This window comes from Myotis nattereri, assembly GCF_964212035.1.
Source record: "Myotis nattereri genome assembly, chromosome: 2".
Classification (NCBI taxonomy): domain Eukaryota; kingdom Metazoa; phylum Chordata; class Mammalia; order Chiroptera; family Vespertilionidae; genus Myotis; species Myotis nattereri.
Genome location: NC_138076.1, coordinates 90585391 through 90605051, shown reverse-complemented (window position 1 = coordinate 90605051; position 19661 = coordinate 90585391). Strand labels below are relative to the sequence as shown.

General features: G+C 40.6%; 2 protein-coding genes across 2 annotated transcripts in view; one reads left to right on the top strand and one right to left on the bottom strand.

Moving 5' to 3' along the window:
• Positions 1-19661, bottom strand: part of SERPINE3 (serpin family E member 3) — a gene marked incomplete at its 5' end in the record, with an annotated part of 61052 nt that overhangs the window by 17831 nt on the left and 23560 nt on the right. The window contains 2 exon segments of the mRNA XM_081083906.1: positions 8333-8384; positions 8388-8433. Coding sequence (XP_080940032.1) covers positions 8333-8384; positions 8388-8433 — 98 coding nt within the window.
• Positions 14381-15560, top strand: LOC308513650 (non-histone chromosomal protein HMG-17). The gene has a single exon (XM_081083841.1). It carries the CDS (start codon positions 14473-14475, stop codon positions 14743-14745), a length of 273 nt encoding a protein of 90 aa, XP_080939967.1. The 5' UTR covers positions 14381-14472; the 3' UTR covers positions 14746-15560.

Here is a 19661-nt window from a genome sequence, read left to right as displayed (position 1 = left end):
CTGGCTGCCGGCTGCCATCTTGGCTGGCAGTTAATTTGCATATCTCGCTGATTAACCAATGGGAAGGGTAGTGGTCGTACGCCAATTACCATGTTTCTCTTTTATTAGATAGGATAGTAGGGGACTTTAATACCCCATTGACACCACTGGATAAATCCTTTAAACAAAAAATCAGCAAAGAAACATCAATCCTAAATGACTCACTAGATCATATCGACTTAATTGACATGTTCAGAACATTTCACCCCAAAGCTACAGAACATACATTCTTCTCAAGTGCACATGGGACATTTTCTTTTTTTTTCTTTTTCTCGAGACATCAATTTATTGCTTGTAGTAACTATTTATTGTATTAACATATTTAAAAAATACTACAAAATGCAATAGCACTCTAACCCACTATAGTACACAAGGCTGCATACAGGCAAGACAAAGTATGTGGAAGAACATTGACTTCTGTCTTTGGTATTAGAAATCTACACCAACCCGCGCACTGACCGTGTCCATACAGAGCACTAAACGCAGACAAAGATGCCTGGGCAGCATCATGAGAAGGGGCTCCGACCGCCTCTGCTAGGAGCCGCCCCCCAGGCCCATGAAATGCAACAGGAAGACCACACACCACTGGTGAGGAAGGGAGTCTAGTGGCTGAAACTGCAACACCCGCTCCTACCCTGCCCAGAGGTATTTCCACGTGTGACGCTGCTGCTTCCCTGACCACAGACAGTGACACATGAACCTTCTCTGACTCACAGCTGCGGATAAGATGGGGACACACCATGAGGGCACAACTCTACTGCACAGACGTCTATAAAATTCCATTCCATGGTCATTTACACACACACACACACACACACACAATCGACTTTAACTGGTTTTAGCACATAGTAATTTCTCTAAAACACAATCACAATTTACATAATTCTGAGGTAAAGGTTCCCACTCTATCCTATCTGAGAAGGCCTAGCCCCGGGGGTCTCTACAGGGGGAAGCGGGCATTGAAAAGTAGGTTCTGGAATTCAAGAGGGTTGGGGAGCAAGCAGGTGGCACCTCCCTCGCGTCAAACATGATCCAGAGCCTCCGACCGGGTGCTTCCAGTTTGGCTCCTTAAGTTAATGCTTCTCATGTTGGGTTTTCTTCAAACCCAAAACACCCACTGGATCTTATCTAGACAGGACCTTGTGCTACAGAGAAACCATTTCATCGGGAAAGGGCCGCGTAGTGTCTTTACCTGACTGCCTTGGCCAGGCCTCTGTGTATCACAGAGAGAACATGTCACATAAAAGTGAAGGTTTGGTCAAATCAATCCACTGCAGAAACTCATCTTCCCACTGGCTCACCTCCCCTCCCCCCCCACCCCCCCGCGACAGGGGCTGCTGGTGGGTGGGGAGACCTTCAGTGAGAAGCTGGGGGCCATGCCGAGGAAGCTCAGAAATGCCTAATGACCCTCTGGGCCCAGAAATGCAGGCAGGACCCCGCTGTGCTTTCCTTCCCAAACCCTCAGCAAACTGGTTTGTGCTTGGGACATTTTCAGAGATAGACCACTTATTGGGACAAAGGCAAAGTCTCTTCAAATTCAAGATGATAGAAATCATATCAAGCTTCTTCTCAACCACAATGGTATAAAATTAGAAATTAACTACAATAAGAACAATGAAAAAAAATTAAACACCTGGAGGCTAAATAGCATGCTATTGAACAATGATTTTGGTTACCACAAAGAGATCAAAGAAGAAATAAAAAGCATCCTGGTAACAAATAATGAAAACACAACAATCCAAAATCTATGGGACATAGTGAAAACAGTTCTGAGAGGGAAGTTTATAGCTCTACAGGCCTACCTAAAAAAAAAACCAAGAAAAAAATGGTAATAAATTATCTAACCCTACAACTCAAAGAGTTAGAAAGAGAGCAACAAGAAAAGTCCGGAGTAAGCAGAAGGAGGGAAATAATAAAGATCACAGTGGAAATAAATGACATAGAGACAAAAAAAAAACCCCAAAAACAAAAACAATACAAAAGATCAATGAAACCAAGAGCTGGTTCTTTGAATGGATAAACAAGATTGATGAACCTCTAACTTGGCTCACCAAGAAGCAAATAGAGAGGATCCAAATAACAAAATCAGATGTGAAAGAGGTGAAGTAACAACTGACCCCACAGAAATACAAAGGATTATGAAAAAAATACTATGAACAACTCTATTCCAGCAAACTGGACAACCTAGACGAAATGGACATGTTATTAGAAAAATAAAATCTCCCAAAACTCAATCAGGAAAATGAAAAAATCTCAATAGGCCAATAACTACCGAAGAAATTGAAGCAGTAATCAAAAATCTTCCAGCAAACAAAAGACCTCATCAGGATGACGTCACAAGAGCGTTCTACCAAGCATTCAAAGAAGAACTAAAACCTATCCTCCTCAGACTATTCCAAAAAATTCAAGAGGAAGGCACACTTCAAGCTCTTTTTAAAAATATATATATTTTATTGATTTTTTACAGAGAGGAAGAGAGAGGGATAGAGAGCTAGAAACATCGATGGAAGAGAAACATCAATCAGCTGCCTCCTGCCCACCCCCTACTGGGGATGTGCCCGCAACCAAGGTACATGCCCTTGGCCAGAATCGAACCTGGGACCCTTCAGTTCGCAGGCTGATGCTCTATCCACAGAGCCAAACTGGTTAGGGCCCAAGCTCTTTCTATGAAGCCAGCACTACCCTAAGTCCAAAACCAGATAATGACACCACAAAGAAAGAGAACTACAGGCCAACATCCTTGATGAACATAGACGCTAACATCCTCAATAAAATTCTAGCAAATTTGATCCAGCATTACATTAGAAAGATCATACACCAGGACCAAGTGGGATTTATTCCTGGATGGTACAAATATCCGCAAATCAATAAGTGTGATGCAACACATACTAGTAAACAAATTGAGAGACAAAAATCACATAATCATATCAATTGATGCATAAAAAGCATTTGACAAAATCCAACACTCTTTCTTGATAAAAACTCTCAGCAAAGTGGGAATAGAAGAATCATACCTTAACATAATAAAAGCCTTATATTACAAACCTACAGCCAACATCATACTCAATGGGTAAAAACTAAATTCATTTCCCCTAAGAACAGGAACAAGACAGGTATGCCCACTTTCACCACTCCTGTTCGACATAGTACTGGAAGTGCTAGCCTTGGGGATCAGACAAGAAGAGGAAATAAAAGGCATCCAAATTGGAGAAGAAGAGGTAAAACTGTCATTATTCCAAGATGACATGCTACTGTACATAGATAATCCCAAAGACTCCATCAAAAACTACTAGACTTAATAAATGAATTCGGCAATGTAGCAGGATACAGAATTAACACCCAGAAATTTATGGCTTTTTTATACAACAAAAATGAACTCACAGTGAGAGAAACTAAAAAAAAAAAAAATCCCATTTACCATTGCACTAAAAAAATTAAGATACCTAGGTAAAAACTTAACTAAGGAGGTAAAAGACCTGTACTGGGAAAACTACAGGACATTGAAAAAAGTAATAGAGGAAGACATAAATAAATGGAAGAACATACTGTATTCATGGGTTGGTAGAATCAACATCATTAAAATGTCCATACTGAGCGTGCCCGGTGGTCAGAGTGGGACCATCCAGATTGCAGGTCCTCCGATCCATAAAAGGACACACTCAGGGGGCAGACTCAGTGAGCACCAAAGCCCCATTGAAGCAAGTTTTGCCCCGGAGGGGTGTCTCCAGCACAGAAGTTCTCCCACTGCAGACACAGCTGATACTCACAGCCAATTGGCCTGGAGGTCAATCCCTCCCAGTATTACCTACAACAATCAAGGCTTAACTACAACAAGACTGTGCACAAAGCCCACAAGGAGGTGCACCAAGAGTGTCTACCTCAGGTAATTGGGGAGGCTGAGCCACTGGGCCCTATAGGACATTTAGCACAGAAAGCCACTCTATTGACACAGCGAAGCATAAAAAAATGCGGAGACAAAGAAACAGGACACAAATGACAGATATGGAGGAAAGCAAACTACTGGATATAGAGTTCAAAACCACACTTTTAAGGTTTTTCAAGAATTTTCTAGAAACCGCCGACAAACTTAATGAAACCCTCAAGAAATCTAATGAGACCTCGAGGTTGTGATAAAGGACCAACTAGAAATTAAGCATACACTGACTGAAATAAAGAATATTGTACAGATTCCCAACAGCAGACTAGAGGATCGCAAGAATCAAGTCAAAGATTTAAAATATGAAGAAGCAAAAAACACCCAACCAGAAAAGCAAAATGAAAAAAGAATCCAAAAATACGAAGATAGTGTAAGGAGCCTCTGGGACAGCTTCAAGCATACCAACATACGAATTATAGGGCTGCCAGAAGAAGAGAGAGAGCAAGATATTGAAAACCTATTTGAAGAAATAATGACAGAAAACTTCCCCTACCTGGTGAAAGAAATAGATTTACAAGTCCAGGAAGCGCAGAGAACCCCAAACAAAAAGAATCCAAAGAGGACCACATCAAGACACATCATCATTAAAATGCCAAGAGCAAAAGACAAAGAGAGAATCTTAAAAGCAGCAAGAGAAAGACAGTCAGTTTCCTACAAGGGAGTACCCATACGACTGTCAGCTAATTTCTCAACAGAAACTTTGCAGGCCAGAAGGGAGTGGCAAGAAATATTCAAAGTGATGAATGCCAAGAACCTACAACCAAGATTACTTTATCCAGCAAAGCTATCATTCAGAATTGAAAGTCAGTTAAAGAACTTCACAGATAAGAAAAAGCTAAAGGAGTTCATTACCACTAAACCAGTATTATATGAAATGCTGAAAGGTATCCTTTAAGAAGAGGGAAAAGAATAAAAAGGTAAAAATACAAATTATGAACAACAAATACATATCTATCAACAAGTGAATCTAAAAATCAAGTGAATAAATAATCTGATGAACAGAATAAACTGGTGAATATAATAGAATCAGGGGTATAGAAAGGGTGTGGACTGCCTATCTTGTGGGGGGAAAGGGGTGTGGGGGATGCGGGAAGAGACTGAACAAAAATCGTGCACCTATGGATGAGGACAGTGGGGTGGGGGGTGAGGGCGGAGGGTGGGGTGGGAACCGGGTGGAGGGGAGCTATGGGAGGAAAAAGAGGAACAACTGTAATAATCTGAACAATAAAGATCTAATTAAAAAAATAAAATGTCCATACTATTCAAAGCAATTTATATATTTAATGCAATCTCCATTAAAATACCAATGGCATATTCACAGACCTAGAACAAACTCTCCAAAAATTCATTTGGAAAAAACAAAACAAAACTACCCTGAATAGCCACAGCAATCCTGAGAAAGAAGACCAAAGTTGGAGGGATCACAATACCAGATATCAAGCTATATCACAAAGCCACTGTTCTCAAAACTGCCTGTTACTGGCACAAGAACAGACATATAGACCAATGGAACAGAACAGAGAATCCAGAAATAGAACCAAGCCATTATGTTCAATTAATATTTGACAAAGGAGGCAAGAGCATACAATGGAGTCAAGACAGTCTCTTCAATAAATGGTGCTGGGAAATTTGGGCAGATACATGTAAAAAAATGAAACTAGATCACCAACTTACACCATACACAAAGACAAACTCAAAATGGATAAAGGATTTAAATGTAAGATGGGAAACCATAAAAATCTTAGAAGACTCCACTGGCAGCAAAATATCAGACATATGTCATAGCAATATCTTTACTGATAAAGCTCCTAGGGCAATGGAAACTACGGAGAAAATAAACAAATGGGACTACATCAAAATAAGAAGCTTCTGCACAGCAAAGGAAACCATCCATGAAACAACAAGAAAGCCCACTGCATGGGAGAATATATTTGCCAATGCTATTTCAGATAAGGGTTTAATCTCCAAAATTTATAGGGGACTCATACAACTTAACAAAAGGAAGATAAACAATCCAATCAAAAAATGGGCAAAGGACCTAAATAGACACCTTTCAAAAGAGGACACTCAGAAAGCCAAGAGACATATGAAAACATGTTCAAAGTCACTAATCATCTGAGAGATGCAAATCAAAACAGCAATGAGGTACCATCTCACACCTTCAGAATGGCTATCATCAACAAATGACAAGTGCTGTCAAGGATGTGGAGAAAAAGGAACCCTCTTGCACTGCTGGTGGGAATGCAGACTGGTGCAGCCACTGTTGAGAACAGTATGGAGTTTCCTCAAAAAATTAAAAATGGAACTCCCAATTGACCCAGTAATCCCACCTCTAGGAATATATCCCAAGAAACCAGAAACACCAATCAGAAAGGACATATGCACCCCTATGTTCATAGCAGCACAATTTACAATAGCTAAGATTTCGAAACAGCCTAAGTGCCCATCAGCAGATGAGTGGATTAAAAAGCTGTGGCACAGCTACACAATGGAATACTGTGCTGCTATAAAAAAGAAGGAACTTTTACCATTTGCAACAGCATGGATGGAACTGGAGAGCATTATGCTAAGTGAAATAAGCCAGTCAGAGAAAGATAAATATCACATGATCTCACTCATATATGGGATATAATGATCAACATATACTGATGAACAAAAATTGATCCAGAGACAAGGTGGCACTGAGCAGACCGCCCAACCTCGGGGAGAAGGCAGGGAAGGAGGCTGGTTAGAGATCAGCCAAAGGACTTGTATGCATGCATATTAGCATGACCAGTGGACACAGACACGGGAGGTGGGGCTTGCCCTCAGGGGTGGGTGTGGCCGGGGAGGGGGGTTAATCAGGAAAAAAGGAGACATGTAATACTTTAAACAATAAAAACGAAAGAACTATTAAGGAATAAGCAGGAAATCATAGTGATTAATTGCATGTAGTGGTGTGGAAGAAAAAGTCAAGAGTAGCTCCAAAGATTGAACTACAATAATCTAAAGAAAAATGTCATTGCCATCAACAACAGGGATGCCATGCCGAGCTCCAGGTTTACAAGAAGACACATTGATTGGATTTTGCACCATAGAGTGCATCAAAGATAGAATGCACTCAAGTTCTTCATCCCTTCCTCTTTCCTTGCCCTCTAGTTTTCTCTACAGTGTCAGATTATACCTGTGTCACCAGGGAAAATTTCTGGTTTGATCATTCAACTAAATATTTATTGGGCATCCACTGTGTGCCAACCATTGTCAGAGGCACTGCATCCATACTGGTACATTTGACTATTGCTTTACTTCATCTCTTTGCAAGTTTAGGAAATAAATACAGAGTTGGTGGACCTTAAAAACTTTGGAATAGATTCTTCCTCCTGTGTTATATTTGGTAAGTAACTCTGCCAGTTAGTCAGTCTAGACACATCTACAGCCCAAGACTTCTCTTATAGACCAAAATCCCATATTTTCTGTGATTGCTTCAGAGGAAGATTCTGAACAAGGAATTAGAAAATTTCTATGTGCTATAAGGTTCTAGCATTCAAAATAGAGACTCTCAGCCTTATCAGGCAAAAAAAAAATAAATAATAATAAGGCCAATGAAAATGCCTGCTATAGTGTCATCTTTGTATAGATAATTTACTACTATCTAGAGCAGAAATGAACATGGGCCTTTGGAGTTACCAATAGTCTAGCTAATGGTATCCCAAGAGGATTCTGGGACATAAGGCTCTGGCATTCCACTCTCTTTAATATTTTATGTAAGTCCTCTGTCAGAACATAAGCAAACACAGCTCCTCTTGATTAATAGTAGCATGTCTACTATGGACAAATAAATTTAATATGGACTCTGAGAAGGAGTTAATTTTAGGGCAAGGTTACAGGTGCATGCATAATTTGAAGAAAGGAAGTTGGATGGACAAGGGAAAGTTTCAGGTTAGTTCATTAGAAGAGGACAGAATAGGTACAAGAAGGGAGGGAGAAACAAAAGGTGATTGTGAGGCTGGCATGACAGTGGGAGGTCAGAATGAAGAGCTGTGTTATTGCACAAGTGTTTCTGGCATCTCCTAGTCATGATGGGCAGAGGAAGGGTGAGTTGTACTGTGTCCCATGGTCATTGATCTTACTCAGAAGGTGACAACAGTACCTAGAGGGCTCAAGAAACACCCATCCTCCATAAATTCTAACCCAAATTTGACTGTTATAAGAAGCAAGACTTAAGTAATGCAAATCACTTTCTTTACTCTTTTAAATAACATTAACTCTGGTTGATTACCACTGAGGGCTCTGTAGAAATAATATGAATCCCTTAATCAAAATATGATAAACTTCCTACAAACACAATGTCAAAAATCTTGAAAGAACTGTTGTTACCTGAAATTCCTTTCAAGTTAGCTTTGAGTGGATCAAAAAGATCGGTGACTCCCTAAAAAATGAAAGTATTTTTTAAGTTGACATGATTTTGGACCCTAAATCTAAAAAACAAAAACAAAGCATCAATTTTTATTTAAAATTCTCATTCAATGTATGTTTATATACACCATATAACCTCCAAACCCCCAACTTGGATTTCAGGGTTCTCCAGGCTCATTTCTGGCTATATCCTTTATTTCTCCTTCCCATAAACCCTACTCACTGAATAATCCAGTCACACAGGACTCTCTCCCACCTCTGTGCATTTGCATCTGCTGTTCTTTCCAGATGTCCTTCATCTTCCTTGACAGCCTTTGAATTACTACACTCTCCTCTAAGCCCAATTCAATTGTTATCCCCGACTCTCCAGCTGTTTGGTGACCTTTGGTTATTAAAGCCTCATTTACATTTTGTTTATTCTACTCTTTTGATGTATAGAACATTTTGCTTCCTATTACTTTTATGACATCATAAGCTACTTGAGAAGAGAGGCTATTCCTCTGAATTTTTTATCCTATATAATAAAAGAGAAACATGCAAATTAATCATCCCTCCACTATGCTCAAGCCACACCCACAAGCCAATCAGGAGTGAGTATGCAAATTAACCCAACTAAGATGGCGGTGGCCACAGAGTTGAAGAGAGCAGGAGGCTTGGGTTGCCCCTGGCAAGGGAGGAAGCCAAGTTTCTGGCCTGCCCTGGCCGGCCCTGGGCGATGCTCAAGGCTACAAAGTTTCAATTATAGAAGATAAATAAATCCCAGAAAAAGAAAAAAGAAAAAAAGGAGAGGCTGGGAGCTTGGGTCGCGCCAGGGGGCATGGCCAGCCTGAAAACGGCCATCAGCCCCTCACCCAGGCTGGCCAAGCACCCCAGCGGGACTCCCCCACCCTGAAGGGGCTGTGGGCAGCCTGAAAACGGCCCTCAGCCCCTCACCCTCACCCAGGCTGGCCAGGCACCAGACCCCCACCCTGATCTGGGACACCGTTCAGGGCAAACCAGCAGGCCCCCACCTGTGCACCAGGCCTCTATCCTATATAATAAAAGGGTAATATGCAAATTGACCCTAACAGCAGAACCACTGGGAATGACTGGTCACTATGACACACACTGACCACCAGGGGGCAGACGCTCAGTGCAGGAGATGCCCCCTGGTTGTCAGTGCGCTCCCACAGGGGGAGCTCTGCTCAGCCACAAGCCAGGCTCATGGTTGCCAGCACAGCGGTGGTGGCAGGAGCCTCTCCCGCCTCCTCAGCAGTGCTAAGGATGTCTGACTGCAGCTTAGGCCTGCTCCCCGCTGGCAAGTGGACATCCCCCGAGGGCTCCGGGGCTGCCAGAGGGCACAGGCCGAGCTGAGGGACCCCCCTGAGTGCACAGATTTTTGTGCACTGGGACTCTAGTTTTCTAATAATAATTACTGAGTGTTTACCATGTGCTAGGCACTGAGAAAAGTATTTTATGTAGATAATTTAATTTCATATACATGTAACTATGTTATTATTATCCTCACTTTACAGATGAGAAAACTGAGGCTTAAGAGTTAAAGGAACTTGCCCAAGATGACAATGAGTACATGGTGGAGCTTAACTCAAATCGAGGCTGTCTGAGTGCAGAATTTGCCATCTACATTTTGCTACCTTGCATCCCATGTGGCATCTCACACATAGTAGATGCAGAAAAGTTGTTGACTGAGAATTGATAGTGTCTCATTTAATATGTTTATAATTTATAAGACATATTTTTATGTTTGCTGTGTGCAGTGTGTGCCTTCAATGCACAGCAGGGAAGGAATACAAGTTAAATCTTTGGTTTCCTAGTAAGTCCTGAAAGCAGGGAGAATCAGCTCACCAACTTGGCAGTATTTCTGAAAAGGCAAGGTATTTAAAATCTTACTGTTGAGGTATCTTTAGGAGGACTGCTGACAATTTTCTTTGAAAATAAAAATGTTTAAAATGGAATTTAGATGGTCTTTTTCTATAAACAATGCAGGACTTGTAAGAGAGTAAAAATACTGGACAAGACCATTTATTATCAAAGGTCTTCATTGCCATATGAGACAATATGATCAATATTTTGAGTAAAAGTATCAGATTTTCTCATAAGTGGATGTTTTGGATCCACATGCTTTCTCCAAGTCAATCTGACATTTCCAAGTATAACTTTGATTACTTCTCCTGAAATTTCTTAAATATTTAAAATACATAATTTAAAAACTCTTGATGCTGAAACATAGTGGTTAAGAGCATGAACTCAGGAATCCAATGCTAGGATTTGAATCCTGGCTCAGCCTGTGACTAGCTGAGGGACTTGGACATGCTAGTTTACGTTTTTTGACCTCACTTTCCTCATTTATGAAACAAGCATAATAGTAGTTCTTTACCTTAGCTTTGGGAAGATGAAGTGAAATAATGGTTGTAAAGTGCTTAGAACAATGCCCAGCATTGCTCATGCACTTTATTGTTACTATTGTGGTTTTATTGTTTCTAATGGTGTCAAGAAATTGCTAAGGGATGTTTGAAATCAAGTATGGTGAGTATTGTAGATAATAAAACTGTAATATCATTTTTAGTGACTAAACATAATAGTAAAAGTGAAATGCAACTATAAAAGATGAGTGATTTTTTTTTTTTTTTTGGTATGGCTATGAAGGCAGGTCCAGAAGAAATACTACAAAAATATCTTGAATTAAAAACACAAAAATACCTTTTACCAAAAACCAGACAAGAATATCATAAGAAAACTGTAGACCATTACTACTTATAAATAGATGCAAAAATCCTCAACAAATACTAGCCAATTGAATCCAGCAACATATAAATCATACCATGACCAAGTGGGATTTATCCCAGGAATGCAAGGTGGGTTCAACATGTGAAAAATCTATCAGTGAAAAATGGCATATTAACAGAGGAAAAGACAAGGCCACATGATCATCTCAATAGATGCAGAAAAAGCATTTGTCAGAATTCAACACCCTTACATAGACACACACAAAAAACCCATATTCAACAAATTTGGAATAGAATGCAAGTTTTTCAACCTGAAAAAGGGAATCTACTAGAAATCTACAGCTAGGATAATACTTAATGGTGAAGAACTGAATGATTTTTCCCTAAGATCAGGAAAAAGATAAGAATGTTTACTGCTTCTATTTAACCTTGTACTGAAGGGTATACAGGGAAATTATGAAAGAAACAGAAATAGAATGCACCCAGATTAGAAAGGAAGAATTAAATCTATCTCTATTCAAGATGAGTTGGTCTTGTACATATAAAATCCTAAGGAATCCACACACAGAAAAAACTATTAGAGCAAATGAGTGAGTTCATTAAGGTAACAGAATATAAGATCAAGATACAAAATTAACTGTTTCATTATACTAGTAATTACGATCTGAAATCCCATGTATAATAACATCAAAAAAGAATAAAATTCTTAGACATAAATTTAACAAAAGAAATACAAAACTTGTTCACTGGAAACTAAAAAAAAGTCATTGAAAAAAACTAAAGTATTGGTAAATGAAAGATCCTGAGTTCATAGACTGTGGCACTTAATTGTGTTAGAAAGAAATATTCCCTAAACTGACCTACAGATTCTACACAGTCCTTAACAAAATTCCAGCTGCTTTTCTTTTTGGAAGAAACTAAGTTAATTCTAAAATTCATATGAAAATGCATGGGACCCAGAATAGCCAAAACAATCTTGAAAAAGAACAAAGTTGAAGGACTCACATTTTCTGAATTCTAAGCATACTAAAAAAGTAGTAATCAAGACTGTGTGGTACTGGCAAAAGTATAAACATTTATGTCTATAGAACAGAATTTAAAGTCCGGATATAAACCCATACATTTATCGTCAATTGATTGTGACAAGGGTGCCAAGAAAATTCAGTAGGATTTATCAATAAATGGCACTGAGACAATTGTTTTCCACATGCAATGAATGAGGTTGGACCTTTACCTCATACCACCTCATACCATATACAAAAATTAATTCAAAATGGATCAAAAACCTAAAAGAAGGGCTAAAACTCTTAGAAAACAGAACATAGATCTTTGTGACCTTGGTTAAGCAATGGTTTCTTACGTATTACATTTAAAAAGCACAAGAAAAAATAGATTAATTAAACTTCATCAAAATAAAAAACTTCAAAAGAAACCAACAAGAGCTCTAGCTGGTTTGGCTCAGTGGATAGAGTGTCAGCCTGGAGAAAAGGTCCCAGGTTTGATTCTGGTCAAGGGCACATGCCTGGATTGCGGGCTCCATCCCCAGTGTGGGGTGTGCAGGAGGCAGCCGATCAATGATTCACCTCATCATTGATGTTTCTATCGCTCCCTCTCCCTTCCTCTCTGAAATCAATACAAATAGATATTTAAAAAATTAAAAAAGAAACCAACAAGAAAGTGAAAAGACAGCCTACAAAATGGGAGAAAATATTTACAAATTACATATCTGATAGGGAACTAGTATCCAGAATATATAAAGAAATATTACAACTCAACAATAAAAAGACAAATAACCAATTTAAAAATGGACAATGGATTGAAATAATATTTTTCCAAATCCTATCTTATAAAAGAGAAACATGGTAATTAGCCGTAAGTCCGCTACCCTTCCTATTGGCTAATCAGGGCGATATGCAAATTAACTGCCAGCCAAGATGGTGGCTGGCAGCCAGGCTACTGACATGAACAGGAGGCTTGCTTGCTTCAGTGACTGAGGACTCCAACGTTCCCCGCCTGGCGCTGCTGGGCTGTGAGCTGCTAAGAACCATTGTTACAAATATAGAAGCTAAACAAAACCCCAGAAACCTGTTTTTAGTCAGCCAGGATCTCAGAGCTGGAGTCGCAACAAAGTTTCAAATACAGAAAGTAAACAAAGCCAGAAACCTGCTTTCAGCAGCGAGGTCTCACAGCTAAAGCGGGCTCTCAGCTCCAGTGACAGCCATAAATCCAAGAATTAAAAAAAAAAGGAAAAAAGGAGCAGTTGGGAGCTTCAGCCACCCACCAGCCTGAAAACGGCCCTCAGCCCCTCACCCAGACTGGCCAGGCACCCCAGTGGGGACCCCCACCCTGAAGGGGGTGTGACCAGATGCAAACAGCCATCATCCCCTCATCCAGGCTGGCCAGGCACCCCAGTGGGGACTCCCACCCTGATCCAGGACACCCTTCAGGGCAAACCAGCCAGCCCCCACCAGTGCACCAGGCCTCTATCCTATATAGTAAAAGGGTAATATGCCCCCCAGCACTGGGATCAGCGGAGCTGCGAGGCCTCCTGGCACCGGGATCAGTGTGCCAAGGCGCAGCGCCCCAACCCCCTGATCAGCCCTGCTCTGTGCCTGATAGGGGGGAGCTCCCCAACCCCCTGATCGGCCCCGCCCTGAGTGTGACAGTGGCAGTGCCCCAACCCCCTGATCGGCCCTGCTCTGTGTGTGTCAGGGTGTGGCACCCCAACCCCCTGATCCGCCCTGCTCTGTGTGTGACAGGGTACAGAGCCCCAACCCCCCTGATGGGCCCTGCTCTGTGAAGTGACAGGGGGCAGCGCCCCAACCCCCTGATTGGCCCTGCTCTGTGCATGACAAGGGGTGGCGCCGCAACCTCCCTATCGACCCTGCCTTGAGTGTGAAAGGGGGTGGTGCCCCAACCCCCCAATGGGCCCTACCCTGAGCGTGACTGAGGGTGGCATCGCAACCTCCTGTTCCGCCCTGCTCTATGCATGACAGGGGGCGGCGCCCCAACTCCCCAATCAGCCCTGCTCTGAGCCCAACCAAGGGCTGCACCTAGGGATTGGGCCTGCCCTCTGCCACCTGGGAGCAGGCCTAAGCCAGCAGGTCATTATCACCCGAGGGGTCCCAGACTGCGAGAGGGCACAGGCTGGGCTGAGGGACCCCCGCTCTCCCCCTGAGTGCACAAATTTTTGTGCACCGGGCCTCTAGTAGGTATATAAATAGCCACCAAATACATGAAAGGATGCTTGACATCATTAGTCATTAAGAAAATGCAGAGCAGTGAGAGGAGACGAGATCGATCCCCGGACCGAGCAAGGCTCGCGCGCTGCTGCATCCCCGTGTCCCGCTCGGACGTCCCGCCACCATCGCCATCATGCCCAAGAGAAAGGCTGAAGGGGATGCTAAAGGAGATAAAGCCAAGGTGAAGGACGAGCCACAGAGAAGATCCGCCAGGTTATCAGCTAAACCTGCTCCTCCAAAGCCAGAGCCCAAGCCTAAAAAGGCCCCTGCAAAGAAGGGAGAGAAGGTACCGAAAGGGAAAAAGGGGAAAGCTGATGCTGGCAAAGATGGGAATAATCCTGCAGAAAATGGAGATGCCAAAACAGACCAGGCACAGAAAGCTGAAGGTGCTGGAGATGCCAAGTGAAGTGTGTGCATTTTTGATAACTGTGTATTTCTGGTGACTGTACAGTTTGAAATACTATTTTTTATCAAGTTTTATAAAAATGCAGAATTTTGTTTTACTTTTTTTTTTTTAAGCTATGTTGTTAGCACACAGAACACTTCATTGTTATTTTTGCGGGGAAGGACATATAGTACTAATAGAATATCTCCAAAGCTGGACTGGCATGGGGGGGAGATACCTTTCCCTTCTAGTTTTGAGAAACTTCCTCTTGGTTCCTGGGAGGAGGGATCTCTTGATGTTGACACACATTAGCCATCGTGGCACAAACACCTTGTCATGTGGGAAAACTAAAATTTGTTTTTATGTCCTTTTCTCCCTCTCCACTTTAAGCATAGACTTTGGCTCTCTTAAGCCCAGAGACCTATTGGGACCTGACCCAAAAAAATTGATTTCCAGTATGTTGGGCAATCTGGACTTTCCAGTGTCACTATTGAGATGGCATCCCTCAAAAGAGCAGCAGTTCCTTTTTAGATTGTGGATCTACAGATTGATATTCTCTGCCATTTTCATTTCATTTCCTGAAAGTCAGGGTCGGCTTGTGAAAAGTTGTTAAACAACATGCTTAATGTGAAATGTCAACCCTCACTCTAAACTTTCCCTGTTCAGAGCATCAGATGAAGACTTCATTGGGTTTTATAGTGGTTTTCTGATTTTGGTAGTTCATTGAAGAAGGGAGTTTGAAGTTGTTGTATACTGTTAACGATTGTCTGCCCATGTCCTGCCTGAAATACCATGATTGTTTATGAAAAGTATCTTTAATAAAGCTGGATACAGTTTGAGAAAAAAAGAAAAGAAAATGCAAATGAAAGTCACAATGAGATACCATTTCACATCAACTAGGATGGCTACAATAAAAAAAGATGGGGACTTTCTCTTCTTACAGCTGTTGTTACACACAGTTATGAGGCCAGATGGGCAGCTGTTGTCTTGCCTCCAGCCTGAGGAGGAAGCCAAAGCACAGCGGAGCGCGTTGCTGCAGGGCAGAGCAGGTGAATACACCCTCACTAACATAACCAAAAATAACCACACAGTTCCTGAAGGTAAGCTTTATAATATCCCTACTTTTTAATTCATAATTTGGGAAAGTAGTCTTTGTCTTCTATCTCCCTTCTCGCCATGAAGAACTTTTGTTTTTTGGGTTTTTTTTCCACTACTCCAAAGCAATGTATTCTCATCGGCAAATGTAACCATAATCTTTTTAACAGTGGAAATAATTTCATCATTCCTTTTATGTGTGTTAGAGGAGCTAGGGGATGAAAGCAGGGTAAGCAGGAAGCGAGGGTCCTATAGAAAGAGGAGGGGAAAAGAAAACCAAGTAGCAACTAGACGAGAGGAACATAACAGAAGATACTGTTATTTTCTTTCTCTTTCTAAGTTGCTGGTTGATTTATAAAGTCCTTTTACCAAAAACAAACAAACAACAAACACGTAGAACAGTAAAGGCTAGGTAAATTGCAGCGTAGTGCCATGAGTCAAGCTATGTAGGCAAACATTCTATCATCATATTCATGTCACATTATCACTAAAATCAGTCTTCAGAGAAGCCTTCAAAAAGTTCCCGGTTTGTTAAGATTTTTGACATTTAAAACTCAATTGTAAGAATTCCCCTATAAATTATGCTAAATGGAAAAAAATCCTGGAGGTTTTTGTGAGACTAAATATTTATTTATAAATACTTGACTGAACATGTAGATGTTTGAAAAGGCTCAGCTGAGTTCATTGATGAATTCATTCATGTCGCAGTAATAAACCCTTATACTTGCACAGTGTTTTAAAATTTTCAAAGTGTTCTCACAAGCAATCTTGTTAGGTAGAAAGCACAGAATTATCTATTAGAGCTCAAGGTCAGAGAAGGAGTACTGGGTTCATGCCCAGCTGCTCTGATTAAAAACCACATCTGCTATTCATTACACCATTTATCTCTTCTAATTCAGACACATTAGGTAAAATAAAATGAGTATTAATAATTATCTTTACAACGTTTCATTTCAATATGTTTTATCATTCTTAGGGATGTGGGAGTTAGGGACTAACACTTCTTGTTCTTTAATATTTCCATTCATTAAAAGTCAAAGTAATATATAGAAAAATAACCACCAGCATCACAAGAAACACTATCCAAGGTCTGAAGATTAAAAAAATAAATAAAAGTCCAATAGGCTAAAATTTTTTTTATCAATCTCTGAAAAGTAAGAAGGGATTCTGATAAAGGAACAAAGCCGCATATTGTTTATTTATTATTTTTTGTTTTCCCCTAATACTTGTACCACTTATTGGAACAAGAAATGATTTCTGTATATACTATAACTATTATCCATGGAGATATGATGAATAGGTACCAATTCAAGCAAGTCAATATATTCAAAATACATCAAAGACTTGATATAAAAGTAGTCTCAAAAATGGCTCTTGGTCGAAAGTTTAAAGATTGTTCTTTAATCTCACACTGAGATTAAAATCTTACCAGTAACAATGTGGCTCCAAAGGCAAAACAAAACACCATGGCTCCTGCCAGATGAGCCTCATTCACGATGCTGCCATCTGCTACTACTTTTAATGGGTGTAACACTGTTAGTGTTTTATGCCAGATGTGGTCAGAATTGATACCTGATTCTTCCAGTAAAAGTGGTTCATCCTCAAAGCCGTTTCCATGGAGTGGCTGGGGAGCAGCTGGAGTATATGCCGGAGCTGGCAGGGAATCTGCCTGGCGTATGGCAGCGGCGGCCGCATCACGTCGGGAGGGACGTACGGACCTTGCGAGTGGCCACAGCCAGACACTCCAGGGCAATGCGCAGCGCGCTCAGTCCCTTCCTCCACAGTCATAGGACTGCTGTGACCGGCCACCGAAGCTGTAACTTGTCTGGTAGAAATCCGTGTCTAAGTTCTCAAAGCCTGGCATTGCAAATGATCAAACGCAGAGGCGGTGGCAGTAGCTTCCGCGGTGCCTGATAACCCCTGAACTCCCTCCACAAAGAACTTTTAAAAAATTGTAGTAAACTATATACAACGTAAGATTTACCATTTTAAGTGTATAATTCAGTGGCATTAAGTGCATTCACGTTGTTGTCCAACCATCACCACTAGTCACTTGAGAACTTTTTATAATGCCAAACTCAAACTCTGTACCATTTAACATGAAGAGGGACTTAAAAAAAAAGATAGGTAACAACAAGTGTTAACATTGGTATGGAAAAACTGGGACCCTCATATTCGCTGGTGACTGTAAAATAGTGCAGCTCCTTAGTGAATTTGTCTGGTAGCTCCTCAAAATGGAAAATGTAGAGTTAACCCTTGATCCTGTAATTCCATTCATAGGTATATACCCAAGACAATTGAAAATATATATCCACAAAAAAAAAAAATGTGCACATAGAGGCCAAAAAGTGGAAACAAGCCTAAAGTGTCTTGGCACCTAAATGTTTATAAACTGATGGAAGGCTAAACAAAATGTAGTATATCCATGTAATGGAATATTATCTCTCTATATAAAAGCCTAAGCAACCATTACAACTGGTTGACTGGTTGCTATGACGCACACTGACTACCAGGGGGCAGACGGTCAACGCAGGAGCTCTCCCACAGTCAACCTCCCACAGCAGACCAACCTTCCGGGTCCCTCCCCCCGGCCGGCCAGTCTGGATTGCCATTTTAAGTGTATAATTACTTCATCCAAAATGAAGTAATGCCCCATAAGACAGACTAATAATGTCAAATATATAATTGTTACATGAATAAAACACATCGGCCCGGATCGCCAGCCAGGCAGAGGGACCCCACCCAGGCAGGAATTCTTACACCAGGCCTCTAATTCAGTTATAAAAAGAGTGGAGTTCTGATATATGCTACAATAAGGATAAATCTTGAAAAAACTAATGCTGTGGCTAGGACTTCCAGTACTATGTTGAATAAGAGGGTGAAAGTGGATATCCCATGTCATCTACATGTTAAGTGAAAGAAGCCAGTTGTCACAAAAGGCTACATATGATTTAATTTCTATGAAATGTCCAGAATAGACAAATTCATAGAGACAGAAAGTAGATTACTTGTTGCCTAGGGCTATGAAAGAGGGGGAATGCGAGTGACTGCTATTGGATTTGGAGTTTCTTCTTGAGGTGATGAAAATGTTTTGGAATTAGATAGTGGTGATGGTTGTACAACTTTGACAATATGCTAAAAAACTCTGAATTGTACATTTAAAAAGAATAAATTGTATGGCATGTGAATTATATCTCAATTTAAAAAAAGAAAACTTCCTTAGTAAAAAACACAAGCCATATACCATGATGATCAGCAGCTCCTTGAAGGAAGGGCAAAACTCATTCTGGATCGATGAGATCTGCTGATTCTTAAAAATACACATATCACTTCTAATGTTAGAAAAACAATGTTCATGCTTAGGTTCCTACTATGTTGAACTAATAAGTAAGTGTTTTATTCATGTAACAATTATATATTTGACATTATTAGTCTGTCTTATGGGGCATTACTTCATTTTGGATGTAAATGACCCATGTTAACAGCATTGTTGGTTTTCTTGATTATTCTTTTGGTATGCTGATGTTCCTAATGAAGACTAATAGTTTGTATACATTTTATTTTATTTTATTTTTTCTAAATAAAAGATTACATTGGAAGCTAAACATCACAATTCATTGACAATTTACTTCTTCCCTTGTTGTAGTAAAATACAGAAATGTTTAAAAAAGCTTAAAAATGTCTAAAATGTTAAACGGCCCCGGTGAGGTTGGAACGGCCCCTGGGAAGCCGAGAGAAATACCACATGATCTCACTCATTTATGGATAATAAGGACCATTATAGACTGATGAACAAAAATGGATACAGAGGCAGAGCAGCATTGAACAGACTGTCAAACTAC